Source organism: Tachypleus tridentatus, chromosome 7 (genome assembly GCF_004210375.1).
Source record: "Tachypleus tridentatus isolate NWPU-2018 chromosome 7, ASM421037v1, whole genome shotgun sequence".
Classification (NCBI taxonomy): Eukaryota; Metazoa; Arthropoda; class Merostomata; order Xiphosura; family Limulidae; genus Tachypleus; species Tachypleus tridentatus.
This window is the reverse complement of record NC_134831.1, coordinates 84,230,664-84,254,276: the sequence shown is the minus strand read 5'-3', so window position 1 is coordinate 84,254,276 and position 23,613 is coordinate 84,230,664. Positions and strand designations below refer to the sequence as shown.

General features: G+C 37.4%; 1 protein-coding gene across 1 annotated transcript in view; it reads left to right on the top strand.

The window, feature by feature from the left end:
- The window catches only part of LOC143256075 (uncharacterized), a 127,747-nt gene that overhangs the window by 12,285 nt on the left and 91,849 nt on the right, over positions 1-23,613 (top strand). The window contains exons 2-4 of the mRNA XM_076512748.1: positions 15,762-16,084; positions 17,202-17,328; positions 21,842-22,056. Coding sequence (XP_076368863.1) covers positions 15,762-16,084; positions 17,202-17,328; positions 21,842-22,056 — 665 coding nt within the window. The remainder of the gene's footprint in view (positions 1-15,761; positions 16,085-17,201; positions 17,329-21,841; positions 22,057-23,613) is intronic.

The window sequence follows — 23,613 nt, the reverse complement described above, 5'->3', positions numbered from 1 at the left end:
TTTATTTATTTGTTCAACATCAGCCTAATCATTTATTTTACTTTAGAATACTTCAAAAGTAGTGTCCCTAATAAAATAAAATATGGTTGTTTCATACATTTACATCAAACATTGCTCATTCATTATGAAAACTTTCAAAAACGTCGTATGCGTCACTGAATTCACTGAAAACAAATCCTGAAAGTTCACTCTCACTTGTCCTCAAACAATGTCATCTTTGGTGCCATTAAGGTAATTGCTTACATCACATTTTTTTAAATACATTTATTACAGTTTCCACACTTTGGGGAAGAAAAAAATGTTTGGTACTCTTAAACATTAACGAAACTAAAAAAACTACTTACTCGCCATAGGGAGGCATAAAACCTTTGATCTTCGGTGTATAGGACGCAGGAGAGTTTTGAGACCCCTTTTATTGGAAAAAAAAAGTTCGCCTTATACACCGAAAAATACGGGAATTATATCCCCAAGCGGATAAACTCAACAACTGAATGTTAAGTGATGGAAGGTTGGGAGTGACACCTTATCGTGTGTTTGTAAAACTTGAAAGTTGAGTGAAGATACCAGCAATGTAAGCTATCTGTTCAGTAAAAGAAGGGGAAGCCTCAATAGCCGCGGCACTTGAATTTTTTTGGGCAGCATTAGAGTAAATTAATCTAAAATACATTTTTTTCGTTATTTTTGCGCGCCAGCAAGACCAAGAGTATGTTTGTTTGTTTTTTCAATTTCGCGCAAAGCTATTCGAGGGCTATCTGAGCAGTGTAAGACTAGAGGGAAGACAACTAGTCATCACCACCCACGCAACGCTTGAGATACTCTTTTACCGACGAATAGTGGGATTGACCGTCACTTTATAACGCCCCCACGGCTGACAGGGCGAGCATATTTGGTGCGACGGGGATTCGAACCCGCGACCCTCAGATTACAAGTCGACTGCCTTAACTCACCTGGCCATGTCGGGCAACCAAGAGTATGTACGGCGCGCTTATATCCGATACAATTTTATAACTCATTAGGACCTATACCATCCTACCCTCAAATTGAAATTCTTTGAGACAACATTCATCAGTCAAAATGGTTTGACCTCCCAAGTCCAAAATTGTAATTAGACCTCAAATCGGTCAAGAGATGAAGGAGCAATGACCTAAAACTTTGGACTTGGGGAAAACACACAAAATTTACTCTAATTCTGTCTGAAAGAATTTCAAGTGCCGCAGCTATTGATTTGTTTGCTTGTTTTTGAATTTCGTGCAAAGCTACACGAAGGCTATCTGCGCCAGTTGTCCCAAATTTAGCAGTGTAAGACTAGAGGGAATGCAGCTAGTCATCATCACCCACCGCCAGCTCTTGGGCTACTCTTTTACCAACGAATAGTGAGATTGATCGTAACTTATAACGTGCATATGGATGAAAGGGGCCAGCATATTTGGTGGGACAGGGATTCAAACCCGCGACCATCAGATTACGAGTTGATTCACATAGTGGAGAATGTCCGATAGTTATATTATCTTAATCTCAGTTACAAATGTAAGTTTGTAAGATGTGATGTTTCCGTGAAATACAAACGCTTTGGATATAATTATGTTGGGTTCATATTAAAGTTAAATTGATTATAGAGAGAAAACGTCCTAAAACATTAGAATGTCAAGTAAAACAATACATCTTATTACTCGCACTGTAATCATATTTATAATCTTGGATAGTTCAGTGATTGAAAGGTTTAGATATAATAATGAGACCACAACAAAAAAACTCATAAAATAGTTGAAGAATACGTGTTGTCCATATCACAATTCTTTTTGCTTTTTAATATACTTAAAATTAAAAATAGATTATGCGATAAAAAGGCCTAATACATTTTTTTATTCGCCGCACTCTTTGCTTTGGACTGCAGTTACGCCTATCGAAAGCTTTTCAGCACAGCTTGGGTCAGTAAACCACAGAAATACAGTTTGGCCTCTTGCAATGGTGATTTGTATATCAAATTTATTGGGTTTTTGAGTCGTTTAATAAGTCGCCACATAACCTAAGTCAATCTAGTTATGTGGATAATATTGTGACATAAATATTAATTTATTATTCGATATTAGTATATACTGTTGTATCTACTGAGTTTGCAGAATATCTCATGCACGATCGATTCATGATTTTAAGGTTTAAAACATATGTAGGGGGAGTTAAAACGATTAAAATGTAAGCAAATTTTGTTGCATGCGCAGTAAATAAACTACTCAACTCGACCACACTTAAGTCTGAGCGAAACTTATGTATGTATTACATTATGTCTAGCTACACTAAGCCTCGAAGTCTATCTTTAATATATTTGTGTGTGTGTGTTGAAGGGGAAATACGCACTAACAAGGTCACACACATCTTTGCTATCTTTGTTCTACGAGATCCGGTTATCTGAGGTGAGTTAACTTGTTTTGTTATTCATCACCCACAGAATGGTGAATAAACTTCATCAGGATATTCTTACCATTGTTAACGAAAACAGTTTGGTTTTGGTTTGTTTTGTTTTGAATATTGCGTAAAGCTACACGAGGGCTATCTGTGATAGCCGTACATAATTTAGCAGTGTAAGACTACAGGGAAGGCAGCTAGTCATCACCATCCACCACCAACTCTTGGGCTACTTTTTTACCAACGAATAGTGGGATTGAGCGTCACATTATAACGCTTCTACGCCTGAAAGGGGCGAGCATGTTTGGTGTGATGGGGATTCGAATCCGCGACTCTCGGGATTACGAGTCAAGTGCCTCAACAACTTGGCCATGACAGGCCAACGAAAACAGTCCATAGGAATAGTATATATAATATAACTAACTATGCGTACATCATTTTTAGACTCTTATTATGTTATGGATCTGGTACTTAAGGATAGACTTATGCAATTTCATTATTATTAATATTATCGTGAATTTTATAAGGATGAAAAGGATATAACCTGTTTGTTGGTGTTACTTTCATCGCAAGATACGTTACATTAAATAGAAAAAGTGTAATACTTATCTGAGGTTATCTTGTTATTAATTATACATCATTGTAAAACCCAAGACTGGAATTTTCCGTAGCTTTAAGAGTTTATAAACAATAATGCCACTGATTGAGTGTGGTAAGCTTGAAGGCTTACAGTGTTGAAATTTTAGGTTCGATTTCCGGGGTTGACACAGCACAGATGATCTCTTGTAGTTTTATGCTGAACAATAAACAACTTTATGGTAATTATTTCTTTGTTCGGTGTTTTTCGACATGTTTTAAGCAAGGATTTGAAATAAACAAATACTGTAAAAAAATTTGGTTTACGCAATGAAATGTAACTTATATTTCAAACTGATCTACAATACGTTATACATATTTTAACACTTCACTTTCCTCGTAGGACAGTGATATGTTTACAGACGTACAACAACGTGGCTAAGTGGTCAGGGCGCTTGACTCTAATTTGAGAGTCGCGGGTTCGAATCCCTATCACACCAAACAGGCTCGCTTTTTCAGCACGGGGCGTTACACAGTGACAGCCGATCCCACTATTCGTTGGTAAAAGAGTAGCCCAAGAGTAGGTGGCGTGTGGTGAAGACTAGCTGCCTTCCCTCTAGTCTTACACTGCTAAATTAGGGACGGCTAGTGAAGATAGCCCTCTTGTAGCTTTGCGCAAAATTCAAAACAAACTGCACTTCGATTTCTCGCGGATGGATACAATAGATAGCCAGCCCCACGTGGCTTTGCTCAACAACAATTAATTAACACTTCTTTAGAAGAATGTTACAATTTAAATATTCTGTTCAATTACGTGATACCGTAATATACGTGTTTATTGTAGAATATCATGTCATTTTTTACATTCTTAATCCTTACTTAATGCACAATATATTTTATATTTTATTATTTCCATCCACCGAATATTTCGGGTACTGTCCTTTTTAGGTTCAGTTGTTTATTCAATTACATTAAAAATTCCTATTATTCTTACCTTTGTATGCACTGTCATATTTACTTTTTCCTGAGTTTTATTTAATATTTTATTAACTTTATCTAGGGGTTAATATACAGGATGAAACATGTTAAAAACATTATAAGATGAACCAAATATATAAGACAGAATTAAACCTAAATTTTTAGTTTCTTAAGATACTTCCATCAAATTTTCACCACCACGTGTCTATTTCATAAACTTCTGAATTGTTCTGTCAATGATAAACTATATCTGGATAAAACTTCCATTAACTGCTATATGTTTCAACAGAAGTATATCATAATCTAATTCTTGTTTAGAATACAATGTTATAGCACTAAATACCTAAAATCCAGAAAAGTGGTATGTGTTAGTTTCTGTGTGACATAATTGTTGATGTGTTGGGCTGATCACACAAACGGATTACGGTAAGTTGTAATATGTTGCTTTTGTCCAGTTTTGAATTAATACGCCTGAAAAAAAAACACACTTTCCGTTTATTCTACTTTATTAGCATATTTAATGGAAAAACCCCTTATCATGCTTCCCTCTCACAGAAATGTCAACAAATTTAATCCACATTTTCATATTTATTCATATACAAATCACGCAGTTACCATGACGACGAGGATCCATAGTTCAGTAGTCCATGTATTATTTTTTACCAAGTCAATAATATATATGATATTTTTTTCTCTGCATTTTTTTCGACAGTCAATGGAATATTTGACTGGAACTAACGTGAAAACAGGAACAAGTGACACAAAGAAGTCATCTTGTATAAACGTTATTTGTTTAATTATTTCTACAAATCATCCGTTTACCGTATACTTTTTTGTTCTCTTAACAATTTAAATAAAGTATAATTTAGCTATTCAAGTTACATGATATGCATAGCTACTTTTACCTTTGTGAACCTCAGTTGTTAGTAGCTATTTCTTGTAATGTTACAGATAAACCGTTTTTATTTCTATTTTTGCTAACTAATGAAAGTCAGTATTAGGATAATTCTTAATTGTTTCATCAGAACTTTCTTGTAATAATGTTGTTATCATTGACCAGAATAAAAAGACTGAACACAAACGACATGTTTAAAATAAGAAAACAAATATTTCACTTTAAGTAGAATATAACGTATGATTCAGTGGGATACAGTTATTTTATTATTAGCTCAATTTAAAAGTGACAGCATAAGGAATATTCTTGAATCATTGGAGTTAATTAAATATAAGAAAAATAATAACATATTAAAATGAGGAGAGAGGACTAGCGAAGCAGAATATATGTAGATGGCGTAATAGCTGGTAGTTGAGATATCACATGATTGTGCAGGAGATACAAGTAAAGTAAGATGCTTGGGATACACCAGGTGTGAAGTTGACGGATTGAAACATTGATATATGTAACGTGTATCTGAGACTGTAGATTAGTCTCAAATTAGAGTGGCATGGTGAGGTGGTTAAGATGCTCGACTTGTAATCTGAGGGTTACGGGTTCGAATCGCCGTCATATCAAATATGCTCGCCTTTTCAGCTGTGGGGTCGTTACAAAGTTACGCATAATTCCCCTCTTCGTTGGTGAAAGAGTAGTCCAAGAGTTGTTGGTGGCGACTAACTGCCTTTCCTCTAGCATAACGGTGCTTAGTTACGGACTGCTAGCGCACATGTTGTTGGCAAGAGTTGTTGGTGGCGACTAACTGCCTTTCCTCTAGCAGTCTAGCCTTACAGTGCTTAGTTACGGACTGCTAGCGCACATAGTCCTCGTGTAGTTTTGCGCAAAATTCAAAAACAAGTTAGAGTTGTTTTCTATTGTTAAAACCAAGAAAGGTAGTTGTTTTTATTGTGTAAATCAAGCAAGGTGTCTGTGTAAAACAATATTTATTATTTTATAAAAACGTCCAATAATGATACAATATTATAGATATTTATTGTAAATAAGAGCTAAAACAGTTGTAGGAGTATGATTTTTTTGTCCCAAAACTAAACAATTGGCTACATGCGTCATTTCCACCGCGGATTTTAGAGTTATAATTACATAACCTTATCGCTGACCCATCGGGAAACTTGTAAGATGTACTTTTTTGTGTGATATAATGTAAACTATTTGAAAAAAAAATCTCGAAGCCACACAAAGGTTAGTTATTATTATGTATTTACAATCATATTGTTCAGCTGTTAATTGAATGGTATGTTGAATTCCAATTGTTATTAGGCCTGGCATGGCCAAGCGCGTAAGGCGTGCGACTTGTAATCCGAGGGTCGCGGGTTCGCCCCCGCGTCGCGCTAAACATGCTCGCCATCCCAGCCGTGGGGGTGTATAATGTGACGGTCAATCCCACTATTCGTTGGTAAAAGAGTAGCCCAAGAGTTGGCGGTGGGTGGTGATGACTAGCTGCCTTCCCTCTAGTCTTACACTGCTAAATTAGGGACGGCTAGCACAGATAGCCCTCGAGTAGCTTTGTGCGAAATTCCAAAACAAACAAACAAACCAATTGTTATTGTGTATTTACAAACATATTGTTCAATTGTTAGTCCCCTCGGTGTGAATTTCTCTAGTGAGGGGACCTCCCAAGGAAGGTTCTGTTCTTTCAGTTTACCTCCTCTGGGATCTAAATATCCACCCACGTGTTTACCGTGTGTGGTGACCCGTGAAGAGGAGGAGAGGATCCTGGTGGTTAAGGAGTACAATCCTAATAAACCACTTTGGCCTGGAATTCCTGTAGACGGGCGGCCTTGCGGTGCCCCCTAGGGTCAATCGGCTAGTCCACTTGTGCTAGGGTCAACCAAGTACTAGTGTTTGATGTTTTCAGCAGGTGTTGGGGATATTGTATCTGTTGCTGGTGTTTGGGTATAGTGCTCACGAAACTCTGGTATTGCTGCAGCGTCTTTGTTTGGAATTTTAGTGCGTCCCATCGTAGAGCTCCATGGTTGGTGGGGTCAGTGGGAATCAAAATATTCTTTTTTTATTATGGATCCTCCAAATAAAATAGTGAAAAAACAGTCTATAGGTAAACGACCACGTCTTGAAGACTCTGAGCAGCAATCTTCAACATCTGTAACACCCGTACCTTATTTTCTTACACTACGTTCTCTTTCAGACAAATCTTTAGGGCAGTTTCTCCCTTTTTTATTCAGAAGGGACTTGCTGGCTCTCCAAAGTCAGTCAGAAATCTTCGCTTTGGTGACATATTGGTAGAAACATCCACACCTCAACATAGTGAATTCCTCTTGCATTCAAAAGCGATTGGAGATATACCTTTTGAGGTTACACCTCATGCTACTTTGAATTCGTCACAGAGTTATTGTTGAGAGGGATCTGAGGAACATCCTCGAGTCTGAAATTCTCGCTTGTTTCTCCACCAAAGGAGTTTCTGCAGTGAGGCGTATCTCCACTCACAAAGATGGAATTATGATGCTGACCAATGTTCTCATTCTAACATTTACCTCACCACGTTAACCTGCCACCATCACGGGAGGTTATCTTAATTGCAGAATACGGCCATACATTCCAAACCCTCTCCAATGTTTCCAGTGTCAGCGGTTTGGTCACTCAAAGACGTCATGTTGTGGTTCCTTCACGTGTGCTTATTGATCACGATACGTATGAGTGTAAAACTGACCCTCATTGCGTTAATTGCAGTGGCTCCCACCCATCCTGCTTTCATTCTTGCCCTAAATGGTTGGAAGAAAAAGAAGTGCAGCGTTTGAAGACGATTCAAAATATTACTTACTCTGAGGCTCGAAAGTTGCTGTCCACCATTTCATATCTGATGTATGCTGCTGCACTTTGTTCCACTACTACAGTGGGAGTACAGACAGATCTCTCTGTGCCTCCAAAACAATCGTTCTCAAACCAAATGAAACGTCTTTTGACCTCCATGGTTAAAACAATTGATGAATCAACGTCAACATCCATTTCTGTCCCTAACATACATTCCAGCAAACCCCAAGATCCATTTTTCTTTGGTTCCAGGTGCAGGAGGGTTGACAATAATCCACGATGCAGTGATCATTTTCCTATAATCTTGAGAGAGACTGGTCGTGGTCAATGCCACCCGACCCGTGTGCCCTGGTGGAAGCTGGATCAGGGAAACTGGCCCTCTTTCACTGCTCTCGCAGAACTTGATCCTCTCATCGTCTGTAAGCTTTCGACATGTTTTTCACTATATCCTAGTCCGTGGTGGGATCCTGCCTGCCACATAGCACGGAAGGCTCAAAAATCGGCCTGGAATAATTTTCGTAGGTATCCCACACTCTCGTACCGCATTTCTTTCCAGCTGGCCCTTGCACATGCTCGGCAAACATGACGTCAAAGCCAGAAGGACTCTTGGATTAAGTTCACAACCAGTATATCTTCTACCACCAGTTTCAAAGTCATATAGGACAAGATTTGAAAGGTAAGTGGGCAATATAATTCTGTCCCCCTCTTGACCTTGCTTTCTGATGGCCAGGAAGTAGCTGATACCTGGAGCATCACCGATACTCTTGGTGAAAGCTTTTGCCAGGTATCTAGCACTTTTACTTCATCCTCCACCTTCTTAACCATCAATAATCGGGTAGAACGATCACCTCTTTCCTTTCGAGTTTATGATCTCTGTGACTGTAACCGTTTCTTTACATTGGCGGAACTAAAACTGGCCCTTCATCAGTTTGGCAGTACATCAGCTGGACCTTATGTATATTACGAAATGCTGCGCCTTCTATCTCCTGCTTCTCTTCCTATTCTTCTGATTGTTTTTAACCGGAACTGGCAGGAGAATGTTTTTCCTGATGCCTGGTGCCAGGCTATTGTCCTACCTTTCTCTAAGCTTGGGAAGGATCCCGAATTTCCTTCAAACTATCGTCCAATTGCTTTAATGAGCTGTTTCAGTAGAACTTTAAAGAGGATGGTTAATGTTCGTCTCGTTTGGTTCCTCGAATCAAAAAACCTTCTCTCGCCCTCCCAGTGTGGGTTTCAACGACAGCGCTCTACCATGGACCACTTGATTCGACTTGAAACGTCGATCAGAAAAGTCTTTCTCAAACGACACAATCTTGTATCAATATTCTTTGACATTGAGAAGGTTTATGATACAACATAGAGGTATGACATTTTGCGAAATCTCCATTTATATGGGTTACGTGGCCGTATGCCCATTTTTATTTTAAAAAAATTAATGGGCAGATGATTCCAAGTCGTTTGGGTTCGACACTTACCCGTTCTTTTCAGTATAAAGATTAATGTCATCACTGAACAAGTCCCTCTTACTATTGCAAACGCGGTCTATGTCGACGACTTTCGAACATGAGGTATATTGAGCGACAGCTACAGGCTGCTCTGAATCGTTTACTGATGTGGACCACAGCAAACGGTTTTAACTTCTCTCTCTCTCTAAAACCGTTTGTATGCACTTTTGCCGCCAACGGGGTATTTACCTTGATCCTGAACTCCGTTGCGTTGAAGTTTTGCTACCTGTGGTATATGAGACAAAAGTTTTTGGGGCTTATCTTTAACCGTAAGCTGACCTTTGTAGCACACATCAAGCAGCTACGGGTCAAATGTACAAGAACACTGAACACCCTCCGTGTTCTCTCTTCCACCACTTGGAGATTGGTTTGATGTTCCATGCTAAAAACATATCGTGCTCTTATTCGATCGAAACTCGACTATGGATCATTGATCTATGGCTCTGCCAGACCATCGGCCTTAAAATGCTGGACCCCGTTCATCATCAGGGATTTTGGCTCTGCACTGGGGCTTTCCGCACTTTTCCAGTTCAGAGCTTATACATAGAGTCTCATGAACCTTCTTTGCATCTCTCCCGTTTGCAACTATCTTTACTATATGCTTCGAAACTTCATTCCTCACCAAAGCATTCCACCTGGGGTTGTGTTTTCCTTCCTCGGTGGGCCATACTTTTTCAGAACAGATGATCTGCCATTGCTCCTTTTGGCCTTAGGATCCAGGCAGACTTGGATGAATTGGGTCCGTCCTTGGATAACATTGCTGTATCTACTGGTCAGCCCATCTCACCAGGGCTTATTACAGTCCCCAAATCCCCAAATGTGACCTATCTTTAAGTAATCTGAGGAAAGCAGATACTCCTGATTGGAAATATTGTCTGTTATTTGCTGAACATCTTTCGAACCATCCTTCCATTCCTATTTATACAAATGGTTCAAAATCAGGTGATTGTGTGGGCTCTGCCATGGTTTATTGTGTTTCGGTGGTTGCGCACAGAATCCCCTCTACAGCTTTTGTGTTCATAGCTGAGCTATACGCCATTTCTCTTACCCTGGATCACATAGAAGCTAAGCAGTACTTGCACTATTTATACTGACTCGATTAGTTCTCTACTGGCCCTGGAATCACTTCACGTTAGTTTACACCTTGTTCTTGCCGATATTCAAAACCGACTGGCCCATTTCTATTTAACATCTACTTCTATCCAGTTTTTCTGTATACCAGGCCACGTTATCTGCTCTGGCACTCTCACCACTGTGCCTGTCCCATACATGGGCTATGGTCCTGTATTCAAGGCTCGGCTCCGTGCCAGCTGGCAGTCGACTTGAAGTGAGCAACGCGAAAACAAGCTTTTCCAAATAAAACCCTATGTTGGACTTTGGCTGTCTTGCTTCCATAAGGATTGGAAAGAGGAAGTTGTTCTAACTAGACTATGCATTGGTTCAGTTTTTTAACTCATCGTTTTCTTTTATCTGGGACTGATGCATGAGTGTGTTGTCTGTATAACACTCAGGTCACAATAAGCCACATTTTACTGTCTTGTCGTCTTTACGACTCTTGAAGACGACACCATTTTAAACATGTTCTGTTCCAAGGTTTATCCATAACTTTAGACAGTACTGTTGGCGATGGTGACACTGTCCACCTTAGAAATGTTTTTAGTTTTTTAAAGACCATTAGTCTTTTTAAGGCAAATTAAATTTTTCTGATTTATACATTAGACGTTTTTTAATGTGATTCCCTTTTAAGAATCAAAGTACAACTAATTTGAGTTGAAATTAGAAATAGCCGTAGCGTCAAATAATACGAAACCAGAACTGGAAAGGCCATCTTCAGGTGACTAATACTGATGTTTGAACTACTTGTTGGTCATTATGGTGAGTAATGATAATTACAATTATGGTACAGAAAGTCCTTTACAACTTGTATTACTGTAGCTTTTCTCTTACCGCTGTAGACTAGATGTAAATATTGATTTAATGGTATTTATGTTTTTAATTCAAAATAAAACTTTGTTTTGCTTTACCTTAATTTCCTTTTATGAATTTTAATAATTTTAACTTTTTACTGCATGTTTGGCGCAGATAGTCTAGTTGCTTTGCAACATAAAACACCAAACCAACCAACCAATCAACTGTTAGTTGAATGGTTTGTTGAATTCCAATTGTTATCGTGTATTTACAATCACATTGTTCAACTGTTAGTTGAATAGTTTGTTGAATTCCAATTGTTATCGTGTATTTACAATCACATTGTTCAACTGTTAGTTGAATAGTTTGTTGAATTCCAATTGTTATCGTGTATTTACAATCACATTGTTCAACTGTTAGTTGAATAGTTTGTTGAATACCTTCTCACATCGTTAGGAGAAGTCAAACTTTATCAATTACACGAAATGTGTTCACCTCTTGTACCATATCCTTGAAAATCTTGTTTATAAGGTTAAACAGTTACTGACACCAAATTTCCTAGAAACGTTGACTGCATGTGGGTGCTTCGACTCCATCATTTCTTCTGCACACACAGTTTTCCTTATCACATGGTTATCACCATATTTTCATTAGGTGAAGGTTAAGAAAAGTAGACGTTGTTGTTCAAAACGATTTTTAATTTTTACCCGGATATTTCTTATTTTGTAATTATGACACTAACTGACACTAAATCTCGAATTTCGTCATAATGAATCATGAGCAGCCGGGTATTTGGTTTCCAATAAGTGTTATATGTGCTTGTACACGAAGTAAGCAACAAGTTTTCAAGTATCTACGTATCTGACTCCGAATACGTTTTGAAGCTCCAGCTTTATTTCTAACCTTTGTTGAAACAATACGAGTCAAGTATTTAACCTAACATATGTAAAGACCTTGGGTGAAATTCCAAGCTGTTTTTATAACAATTAAAGTCCAGGATTTTCAACAAATTGCGAAAATTTCTCATGATGAGCAATTCAGTTCTATACAGAATATTTATGCATGTCTGTGTGTAAGTATCTATAAATGTGTGGCTGTATTTATTTATTTTAAATTAACAGTAATAAATGGTTTTGTAAATAGTTTGAGAGCCATCGTTATGTTAGTTCCCTTATATATGATGTTGTTGCAATTCTTCATGTAATTTTTATTACTTTTCGTCCACATGATATAAAAATATGCATTAGAAACTGACTTTTTTCTACCATTGACAAATTATTGTAATTGTATTGACGCAAATTCGCTGACATTGACAACACTAAATAACTGAAAGACTGTTATATTTCATTTCTTATTGTCGATCAATGACATTCAATTTATTTACGCCCGACATGGCCAAGTGGTGAAGGCGCTAGACTCGTAATCTCAGAGTCTCGGGTTCGAATTCATGTTGCACCAAACATGCTTACTCGTTCAGCCGTGAGGTCGTTATTATATGACAGCTTGTCCAACTATTCGTAAGTAAAAGAGTAGCCTAAGAGTTGGTCGTGGGTGGTGATGACTGGCTGCCTTCCCTCTACACTGCTAAATTAGCGACGGCTAGCGCAGATAGTCCTCGTGTAGCTTTGCGCGAAATTCAAAACAAACAAACAATTTATTTTTGTAAAAAGAAAGAGAGCAAAATTTACTCACGCCCACTGAAAGATGATTCGTTAGAGAATGGTAGGTGGAGGGTTAGTTAACATATGGGAACGCCGCCAGTAGCACAGCGGTATGTCTGCGGATTTACAATGCTATAATCCGGGATTTGATACCCGTGGTGGGCAGAAAACAGGTAGCCCATTATATCGGTTTGAACTTAACATCTAAACAACATATGGAGGCAGTGCTATAAAGAATTAATGACACTATGTAACACAAATTTTGTTCCTGGATAGTAAGTGTTATTTCTTAATTGCTAATGTTGTAAAAGTACAGAAAATGGCCATTATTTCCTTCAAACTTTGCTTTTGTGACCTGGATAATGAAATTTATAAATTAACCTATTTTCCATGTAAAAACGGGCGAATTTGCACATTTTCATTTACATGAGGTCCGAATAAAACAACATATAAGTCAAGATTTACAAGTATTTATACTAAAGTTATATCAAAATGAACAAAAATGTTTAGAAATGAGTAGTTTCTCGAGAGTTGCGACAGTAATGTAAATCACTTTCACTTATTAGCCCCCAAATACAGTCTCCCATCATGTTTTAGTTATACGCTCCTTGGTAATAGCATTCAAAGTCCAGTATATCTTAGTGGAAGCGCTCGCCTTGCTCCTTTGAGTATGCTCTCATGTTCTCCTTAAATTTATCAAGATAAGCGTCAAGGATATGGACTTTCAGGGACAACCTACAGCCCATTTTGCCGTAGTTCTTCACCAGAGCCTCTACCAGTTCCATATAATTTTCAGCCTTGTGATTGCCCAACAAGCCCCGAACCACTGCGACAAAGCTGCCCCAAGCTTTTTTTTTAATTCCTACTAAGCTTCTTGGGGAATTCTGTGCACTTTAGGATCTTTTTTATTTGTGGTCCAGCATAGACACCATCTTTGACCTTTGCCTCAGACAGCTTTCGGAAGAAGTATTGAGGGTACTTGAAGGCTGCAGACTCCTTATTAAGAGCTGTGACAAATTGTTTCATAATACCTAATTTTATGTGCAATGGTGTGAACAACACCTTCTTGCGGTCCACTAGTGGCTCACACTTGACATTGTGCCTCCCCACAGAGAACTCGGTCCGTTGTGGCCAGTGCTTCCTCTTGAAGTGCGTTGCGGTGTCCCTGCTATCCCATAGGCAAAAATAACATGAAAACTTGGTAAAGCCTCCTTGGAGACCCATCATGAATGCCACCATTCTGAAGACTTCGATAACCTCCCATCCATACTTATCATATTTCAAGGCTTCTAACAAGGTCTTGACGTTGTTGTATTCCTCTTTGAGGTGCTCCGAATGAGCCAGGGGAAGAGACGGATACTTATTCCCATTATGGAGCAGCGCAGCTTTGAGGTTTCTGAATGAGCTATCAATGAAGAGGTGCCACTCGTTCGGGTTACAGGCAATTCCAATTGCCTCGAACAGACCGGATACATTGTGGCAGAAGCAGAGCCCATCTTGACGAGTGAAGAAGCTTGAAAAATGTCGGTGACGCTTCCTCTGACTTGTGACTTGCATTTCTGCAACATTCTAGAAAGTTCTTGAAAATTCTTGTAAGTTCGAAAACATTCTTTATCAGCTACTCTGCAGTGAATCTACCTGGAATGTTCTGGAAAATGGGTAAATTTGAATATTTCATTACCCAGATCACAAAAGCAAAGTTTGAAGAGAAAAATAGGTCTTTTCTATTTACTTTAGGCGCAAGCAGTTGGGAAATGACACTTTCTGCCCCGGAATAAGAAAAAGTAAAAAATGTTTTACATAGTGTATAATTTGCCATTTCTTCATATTTTTGAAATATGATAATATGTTTATTTTGTTTTTTATTATCGCTGAATTACCAAACAGATTAAGGTATACAAATAATGCTTTCAAGTAATTAGATTAATAGTAGAAATAAAAAATGAATGACAGGTAAACTGGTTGTTTGAGAAACATTTGTTACGTAGTTGCTTTTCCTGTCACCCGTCCTGTCCACAAAATTCTTTGTTACTTTTTCTTTGTTGTTGTTGTTTTTTTAAAAAAGGTTGCCTTACAAACTAGTCTGCCCTTTTACCAAATGTTTCTTCCAATGCCCTTTAGCTATTAAAGTCTTTAACATTTTACAAATTTTATATTCAAAAGAATGACTTTTCCCCAGATTCCTTTTCATTCAAAATAATGAGTTATCCTTTAAGGTTATTGTCGCCACTCCCAAGTGGCACAGAGGTATGTCCACGCACCTAACACCGCTAGAAGGCGGGTTTCGATACTCGTGGTGGGCATAGCACAGATAGCCCTTTGTGTAGTTCTGTGCTAAATGACAACACAATTATTGTCGTCGTTTTTGTAATTTTCCATTCAAAACACTTTATTCGCCAAACGTCTTGTTGTCCATTTTGCATTATTTTCATTTAAAACACTGAATTAATCGCTATTTTATTTGTCGCACGTTTTTTAACTTTTCTATTTTAAATATTAGATCGTCTGCTACTGTACTTGCCTTTTTTTTCCGATGAATTCTTTTTGCTCAGAATGTGATGATCCATTCAGCATGAATTCTGAAAATGAAGTGTTTCCTTTAATAGATGAAAGAAGTAAGTTTATTTGTAATCTGAGGGTCGCGAATTCGATTTCCTCTCATACGAACATGCTTGCCATTGCAGCCGTGGTGGCTTTATAATGTGATGATCAATCTCACTATTTGTTGGTAAAAGAGTGGTCTTAGAGTTAGCGGTGGGTGATGATGACTAGCTGCCTTCCCTCTAGTCTTACACTGCTAACTTAGGGACGATTAGCGCAGATAACCCTTGTGTAGTTTTCCGCGAAATTCAAAATAAACAAACGTGTCTTTCTTAATGCACTGATATTTTTCTTTTTAAGGTTATAGTATTGTTTTCTTTATAATCGTTGTTATTTGTCAAAACACTCTAAATATTTATCTAAACACTTTGAATATCATTGTTGATTTTTAAATGCGAGTCTTTATTGCAGGCTACGACCGTGTACTACTCTAATTCTGCTAGCCCTATATTTTGGGTTTGTTGTTGCCAGTGAAATTGTGGATGTTCCAATCCTTGGGTCAGCCAAACGTCGCATTGTGTCACGGGTCACATCACACTTGCGCCTCAATAAGAGACAGGCCAATCGAGTCACCCAACACCTGAAACCACCTAAAGAAATTGACCCTATACCAGATGGCCCTCGTGTGCCCATGCCAAGGATTAGCCCTGAAGAGATGGTAAATTTTGTTGAAGAAGCCGTTAAAGTCGTGAACGAACGTTTTGATATCCTGGAACCCAGGATTTTCAAACAAGGTAAGTTAGAAGTGTACAGTTACAAGAACAAACACGTGCACCAAAAAAAGTTGTACTTACTGAATCATGTCACAAATAGGAAAATACAAAAATACTGCACAATGAATATCAATAATTAAAAAAAACACAATAATCAGAAAGTAGAGTATCCGTACAGAGTTCATCCATACACTGAATCCAAAGGTGTGACCTGGAGTACTGTTATGAAAGCTATATTTAATAAATATTATCAGAAGTAGACCAAATAAAAACATATTTTATAAGCCAGTGATGTATGACTAGAAAGTTCATGAACACAGAACAGTAAAATTAATTTAAAGCGTGAATTAGAAGTCTTTGCTGTCTGGTAGCATTGTTACTATGAGCAAAATATTTGCTTATTAAAATCAAATGAATAAATTGGCGTCTGATTTTTTTAACCAAACATCATAAATTCTCCAACTTTTTTTACAAAAATGTTTGTCACACTAATTGCAAACTTAGAAAATACAACTATTTAGCTCTTAACAAAGATTGTTACACACTTTTACATTGCCCAAATTTGTCACTACATTAGCTTGGTAGTTATGAACTTAAGCTATTCTTAATAAACATTATTTTGCACTTTTAGGTTGTTTAAATTAGTTATTACATTAACTTGTAAGCTGCAGTGAACATTTTGACGTGTTTTAATATTCTCAGAGCAGTTGCTACACTAATTCCAAGTTATTAACATTAACATTTCAATAAGCAATCTTTTTTATGTTTTCACATGTTCATACGTGTTGCTGATTTGGCTCCTGAGATATGAATTATTACATTATATTAATTTTAAACCACTGTTTATACATTAACCAAACTTAAACATTTACTAGCCAGTTTTACACTTTTATTAGCCAGTGCTGCATAGTTCTCAAAGTGTGAATTATTTTTATGGTGTTCCATAAGAACTGTTACGTTCTTAGATTCATTCATAAGGCTTTTTTCAATAAAAAAGGTGCGAGTTTTAACTGAAGCTACTAAGTGTTGAGAATGCGTTTTTTAGTTTTCTCACACGTCTACAGTCTGAATTAAAAAACACAAAACATAATACTGTTTGAACATATGTCTTGTAACTTTATGATACTTTTGTTTATAGGTGCTATTCAGAACCCAGGAACACCAGCATGGTTTTATGCTGCAATGGGTAAAACCAAAATTGCAGCTAAAAATTATTCTCGTATGGCCATAGTGGCCGAAGAAACAACAAAATTAGTCGCCCAAAAGTAAGTAATTTAAGTAATAAACATCAATAAACAATTAATTTTCTCCAAAATAAAATACATGAGAACTATACATATATATATATATATATAAATATATGTACACACACACACACGTTATTTGAATAACCGTTTAATTAATTTTATTTTACGAGATTTGGTCTTCTGGTAACACCGCCGTAAGTTCGAAGGTTTATAAAGCTAAAATTTGGTGTTCTATCCCTACACTTGGCAAACCGTATGCACTTCATTGTAGAGCTTTATGCTGTAGATACAAAATAAATAAACAAAACAAATTAAATAAACAACTATGTACTCTAGCCTGAATGGGCACCACCCAGATGGTTCTCTGTTTATTTGTTTAAGAGCTTGTATACACCTTGGTGCTTTTTGATTTCTATTATGATTCATTGGTTAAATGAAGCGAATATTATTTTGTCATTTTCCGTATAAAAATAAAATATGCATAGAATTCTGGACAGAGGAATCATCTTTCTTTATGATTCACTTACAAATTATCTGCATAAAATATTGTTTACTGAGATGACGCTTCAGGTCTTCCGATTTCAAAAGCATTTTATATTTGGGAATAGGCCTTATTTTGAAAGTAGGCTTACCTTACAGAATCATGTTTAGTATAAAAACTAAAAGTTTGTAACAGTAAACTTAACCCAATATTTGGGCTAAGGTGTGGCACTAGCTGAAATTTGTTTGAAAATTGTGAAGTCCTATTCTTGTCCCTCTTTATTTACGTAAATAGCATTATACGGTAAATATTTATTCTTAGAGGGCGTGCATAAACTTAACACTGTTTAAATACTCATATGGCCTACTTTTTTATACTTGTAGCATTCACTAAAAACGTGGTTCATATTATTCTATCGTGTTCCGTCGTTGGGTGTGTTCTTTTGGTTTGTTTTGTGAAAATAATGTGCAGTCCAATCCACAAACGGAAGTGAATATATTTATTTCTTCACTAATGTTTTATACAGACTATATTCACTGGTAAGCCTAACTTCACAAACAACATTTCAACAGAAATTCCGAAACTGATGTATGTAGCTCAACTTACAAAATTTACTCTCTACTTAATACTCTGACTGATTCACTTTTTAGCTTACTAACTGATACTGATCTTATTAATTCTTTGATTCTTGGTAAGCCGTTGAGACCATAATGTATTAGTTCAACGCGTGGCCGAACTTCCGATATAATGTTGCATTAACACATAAGTGCCCTGTAGATTGGTAGTCAACAGGATCATAACCTTTGATCGCAATACATATTTCTTTACACACGACGAAAAATCTAAAATATTATAATTATTTGGAATAACTTAGAAAGACGTATTGAAAACGTTTACCGGAATTCCACCAGTTATTCCACGGTTAAACCTTTACAAGAACAACATACGTTTTACTTCATTGTCGTGTAACTCAGACTTCAGGTTTTTATATCGGCTTTTAAGGAATTATTTCTTTGTAATCAAGCATAATGCTACGCAATGGGCTATTTGCGCTCTGCACACCACAGATATTGTGGAAGTAGTGAGAAAGAATTAACAATGCATATGAACAAAAGTAGCTTTGCCAAGTTTAGTAGTGTTCACTGAGGTAAAATTTACTACAGTTGGCTTAAGGCTAGACATTCTATATACAGTGGAGCCCCTCTAAAGCAGCCACCTTCGGGACTGAGACAAACTAGCCTGATTATAGGGATCCCACTGTACATAATTAGGGATTATGTAAAAAAAAAAAGGGACTGTTATTGAATGACCGCTTTCAAGGGGTGAACGAATCTGAGGGGTGGCCGCTTAGAGGGGTTCCACTATACATATTACGAGAGATATAACTTAAACATTATTATATCAGATGATTTAAGAAAAGGAATTTTCTCTTCAAAGTTTATGAAAAATGAAGAAATAAAAATGTACTCGGCCTTATATATTATCATACTGTTCATGTAAGTACGTGGATATTGTAGGAACTGGAGTGCAACCCCCGAGAGAGAATTTATACCCTACCTTTATGTTTATAATTCTGTTTCATCAGGAGCAACTATCTTTCCACAGTTTCTTGCTGACAGTGAATGTTGGCTTTAAACGTATTGTTAGGTTCACTACCGTTTCTACTATTTACTTTATTCAACACACATAGAAGTAAATTCTGGTGGATGGTGTAGTTATACTGGTGCTATTGTAAATACCACTCCTACTAATCTAATATACCCATGATGTATCTCCATTGCTGTAAATATTGTTGTAAACTATGTGTGGTGTGTTTGTAATACTGTTGTAAATTATGTGTGGTGTGTTTGTGACACTGTTGTAAACTATGTGTGGTGTGTTTGTGACACTGTTGTAAACTATGTGTGGTGTGTTTGTGACACTGTTGTAAACTATGTGTGGTGTGTTTGTGACACTGTTGTAAACTATGTGTGGTGTGTTTGTGACACTGTTGTAAACTATGTGTGGTGTGTTTGTGACACTGTTGTAAACTGTGTGGTGTGTTTGTGACACTGTTGTAAACTATGTGTGGTGTGTTTCTAATACTGTTGTAAACTATGCGTGGTGTGTTTGTGACACTGTTGTAAACTATGCGTGGTGTGTTTGTGACACTGTTGTAAATTATGTGTGGTGTGTTTGTAATAGTGTTGTAAATATTCGTCTGATTGGTAATGTGTCTCTACTTGTTGAAACACACATTTTCTTAATCTGAAAGATTGATTTTATATCTCTAACGGTGTATGACTCCTACCACTTTAGTACCTTCTTACTAATAAGATGGACTGAATATCTTCACCAATGTTCTGCTATTGTAAATAAATATCTTACTGAGACGTTATATATTTTATACCAGAGTTGTTTTCTGTTTTTGAATTTCGCACAAAGCTACTCGAGGGCTATCTGTGCTAGCCGTCCCTAATTTAGCAGTGTAAGACTAGAGGGAAGGCAGCTAGTCATCACCACCCACCGCCAACTCTTGGGCTACTCTTTTACCAACGAATAGTGGGATTGACCGTCACATTATAACGCCCCCACGGCTGAAAGGGGGAGCATGTTTGTCGCGATGGGGATGCGAACCCGCGACCCTCAGGTTACGAGTCGCACGCCTTAACACGCTTGGCCATGCCGGGCCTATACCAGAGTTATTGGATAACTCATGTCTACAATAAATTCTTCTTTCTCGTATAGTTAGAAATTAAAATAACGAAATGCACTGGGGTTCGTTCGCTTCTTAATGAACCTAATATTTAAAGCAACTACAATAAACTGTTTACTGACACCAACAACGAAATACACAAATACAATGTGAACATTTTAAAGCTAAATTTAATTCCGAATTGTTGTTGATGTCGTGAGAACTTGTTTTCGTCTGGAGCAGTGACTGTTTAGTAATAATCTTATATTCTCGTAAGCATCCTTTTGGACAGCAAAGCGGCGCCACTTGAGAGGTTCAGGAGTCTTGACGTTTTGACGGGATTTCAATTCTTTTGCAGATTAAGAAACATCGTGTAGGATTTTTGTTTTATCCTCTGTATATGTACCTCGGAATTCGACCGGTTGTGGTCATTAACCACTCTTAGCACGAATCTTTCCTAACGTCATGCAGACAAAAGATGACATACTGCCCTTAGTCGTGACGTATGCTGCAACAATGCTGATACTTCAACTCTACAAATCAGTGTTAGTCTTGTTACAAGAGTATGGAGAAAATATTATATCATTTCTGTTGATGTCCACGTTTGAAGTATCAATATATATGTATATAACCTTATGAAATATTAAGAGATGTAAAATGTAGCTCTATATTCACGTTTATGTCTGATGAGTTATTACACTAATGACATGCAAACTTTTAAGTATCATCTCACCCAGGAACCCCATAATACTGACCCTTGAACCTTCCCTATGAACATGCTCGTAACAATATTGATGCAAAACTTGATATTAGAAATTGCTTCAGTTAATACCAGTGTAATAACCCTAAATTTTGTTTTTGTACTGGTAGGATATCTAGATTATTTATTGATATTTAGATAATGTTTGTTAACATTATGGAGCACCTTCATTCAACCCTTTAACTGTAACAACACTGCTTTATTTGAGAATAAAAAAATCCAGTTATTAACCCTTAGGTAGATGTTTGTTAACATTATGGAGTACCTTGAATCAACCTTTTAACTGTAACAACATCGCTTTACACGAGAATAAAAAGTTCCAGTTAATAACCCTGAGGTAGATGTTTGTTAACATTATGGAGTACTTTGAATCAACCCTTTAACTGTAACAACACCGCTTTACACGAGAATAAAAAGTTCCAGTTAATAACCCTCAGGTAGATGTTTGTTAACATTATGGAGTACCTTGAATCAACCCTTTAACTGTAACAACATCGTTTTACACGAGAATAAAAAATTCCAGTTATTAACCCTTAGGTAGATGTTTGTTAACATTATGGAGTACCTTGATTCAACCCTTTAACCGAAGCAGGAAATGATTCGTTGTATTTTTTAGATACCGCCTGAGCAAGGACCAGATTACCTATGGACTACCAACTGCTGACATTCGTGGGACGTTGCTAGGAAACTCCTGTACATTGAAAGTTAACTTCCCCTGTCAACCGAGAAAGTATCGGGCTTTTAGTGGTTACTGTAACAATGTTCAGAACCCGACGTGGGGCAACGCCAATACCCCCTACGTACGTTTTATGGCCCCTAACTACGCTGACGGTAAGTGGTAAAACTCTTGCTTGAATAGCAGTAATCGACTAGCTTATCAACTTAAAACCGAAAACTCTTAATTCAGAGAGACACTCGTTAATTGTCCATATGTTTGATAAAATCCAACATAAAACATGAACGTTTCTTGGCAGTTCGTTTTTGTGTGATTGAGGCGTTTAACATTCACAATTTTTTGTCATTAAAGGTTAAACATGTGGGATAGGTAGGTGAATCGGTTGAAACCAACTGTCAATGACGAACAAACGTCTACGTCTTGTAAGAAAAATTAAGTAATACTTAAATATTTAATAAAAATTGTGATAACTTGCATAGGTAAACAACGTCAAACTCAGTAATTTGTAATTCTTGAAAGACGTCATGAGAAGTAGTTAGGACTATAAAGTGGACGAAAACCAACACATTTTTTTCTAGAGTTCCAAGGTTGTAGAATGGACAGGGGCTGACTTGGAGTTAGGCCCGGCATGGCCAAGCGTGTTAAGGCGTGCGACTCGTAATCTGAGGGTCGCGGGTTCGCATCCCGGTCGCGCCAAACATGCTCGCCCTTTCAGCCGTGGGGGCGTTATAATGTTACGGTCAATCCCACTATTCGTTGGTAAAAGAGTAGCCCAAGAGTTGGCAGTGGGTGGTGATGACTAGCTGCCTTCCCTCTAGTCTTACACTGCTAAATTAGAGACGGCTAGCACAGATAGCCCTCGAGTAGCTTTGTGCAAAATTCAAAAAACAAATAAACAAAAAAGACTTGTAGTTTCTCTGGACTGACAAGTTAGGGCTAGAGTGGACGGTTACTGGCCCAAAGATTCTCTAGAGTGACAAATTAGAGTAGGAATAAACGATAACTGATCCAAGGTTTCTGTGAAGTTACAAATTAGAGCTAGTGTGAACGGTAATTGATCCAATGTTTCTCCGAAGTCACAAATTAGGGCTAGTGTGAACGATAACTGAATGGAAGCCCTGACCACTTCCTAGCCACTGGGGTGATGGGACATAGAGGTCTGTTCACCTCTCAGTTGGGCGGTGGCGTTATGTGGGTGTTAATGGTATATACCACCTTCTACTGTTGTGCTGAAGTATAGTTCCAGATGCTACAAGGTTTTGGTTCTGCCACAATGATTTGTTAATACATATATATACATATGACGGACTGCTTCTTCCCACTGTGGCATTCCTAGTTTCTCCCATCGGCCAAGTATACATTCCTGTTTGGTCTTATGTTTGTTGAAGATAGCCCTGTCGTGATTAGAATTACGTGCTGATGTTATGGTGTTGGTTGAAGCACTCTGCCATGTCATGACTATATAAATATTGTAGTTTGCCTTTCAAACTAAGACATTTCTCCTACCTACCATCCTCCAGATGTGGTTGTCAGGAAGTCAAGTGTTGGTTGGAGATGACCCAACTAAGTAAGTAAATCCATACCTGTGGCCTGAAAAAAACAAGAACTTAATTTGTCGCTAAAAGGATAGAGATTTTACTTCGTTGATTACGTGTAGCGTACATGTTATTGCCTGCGTAATGTGTATAATATATACTGTATTACTCATTTTT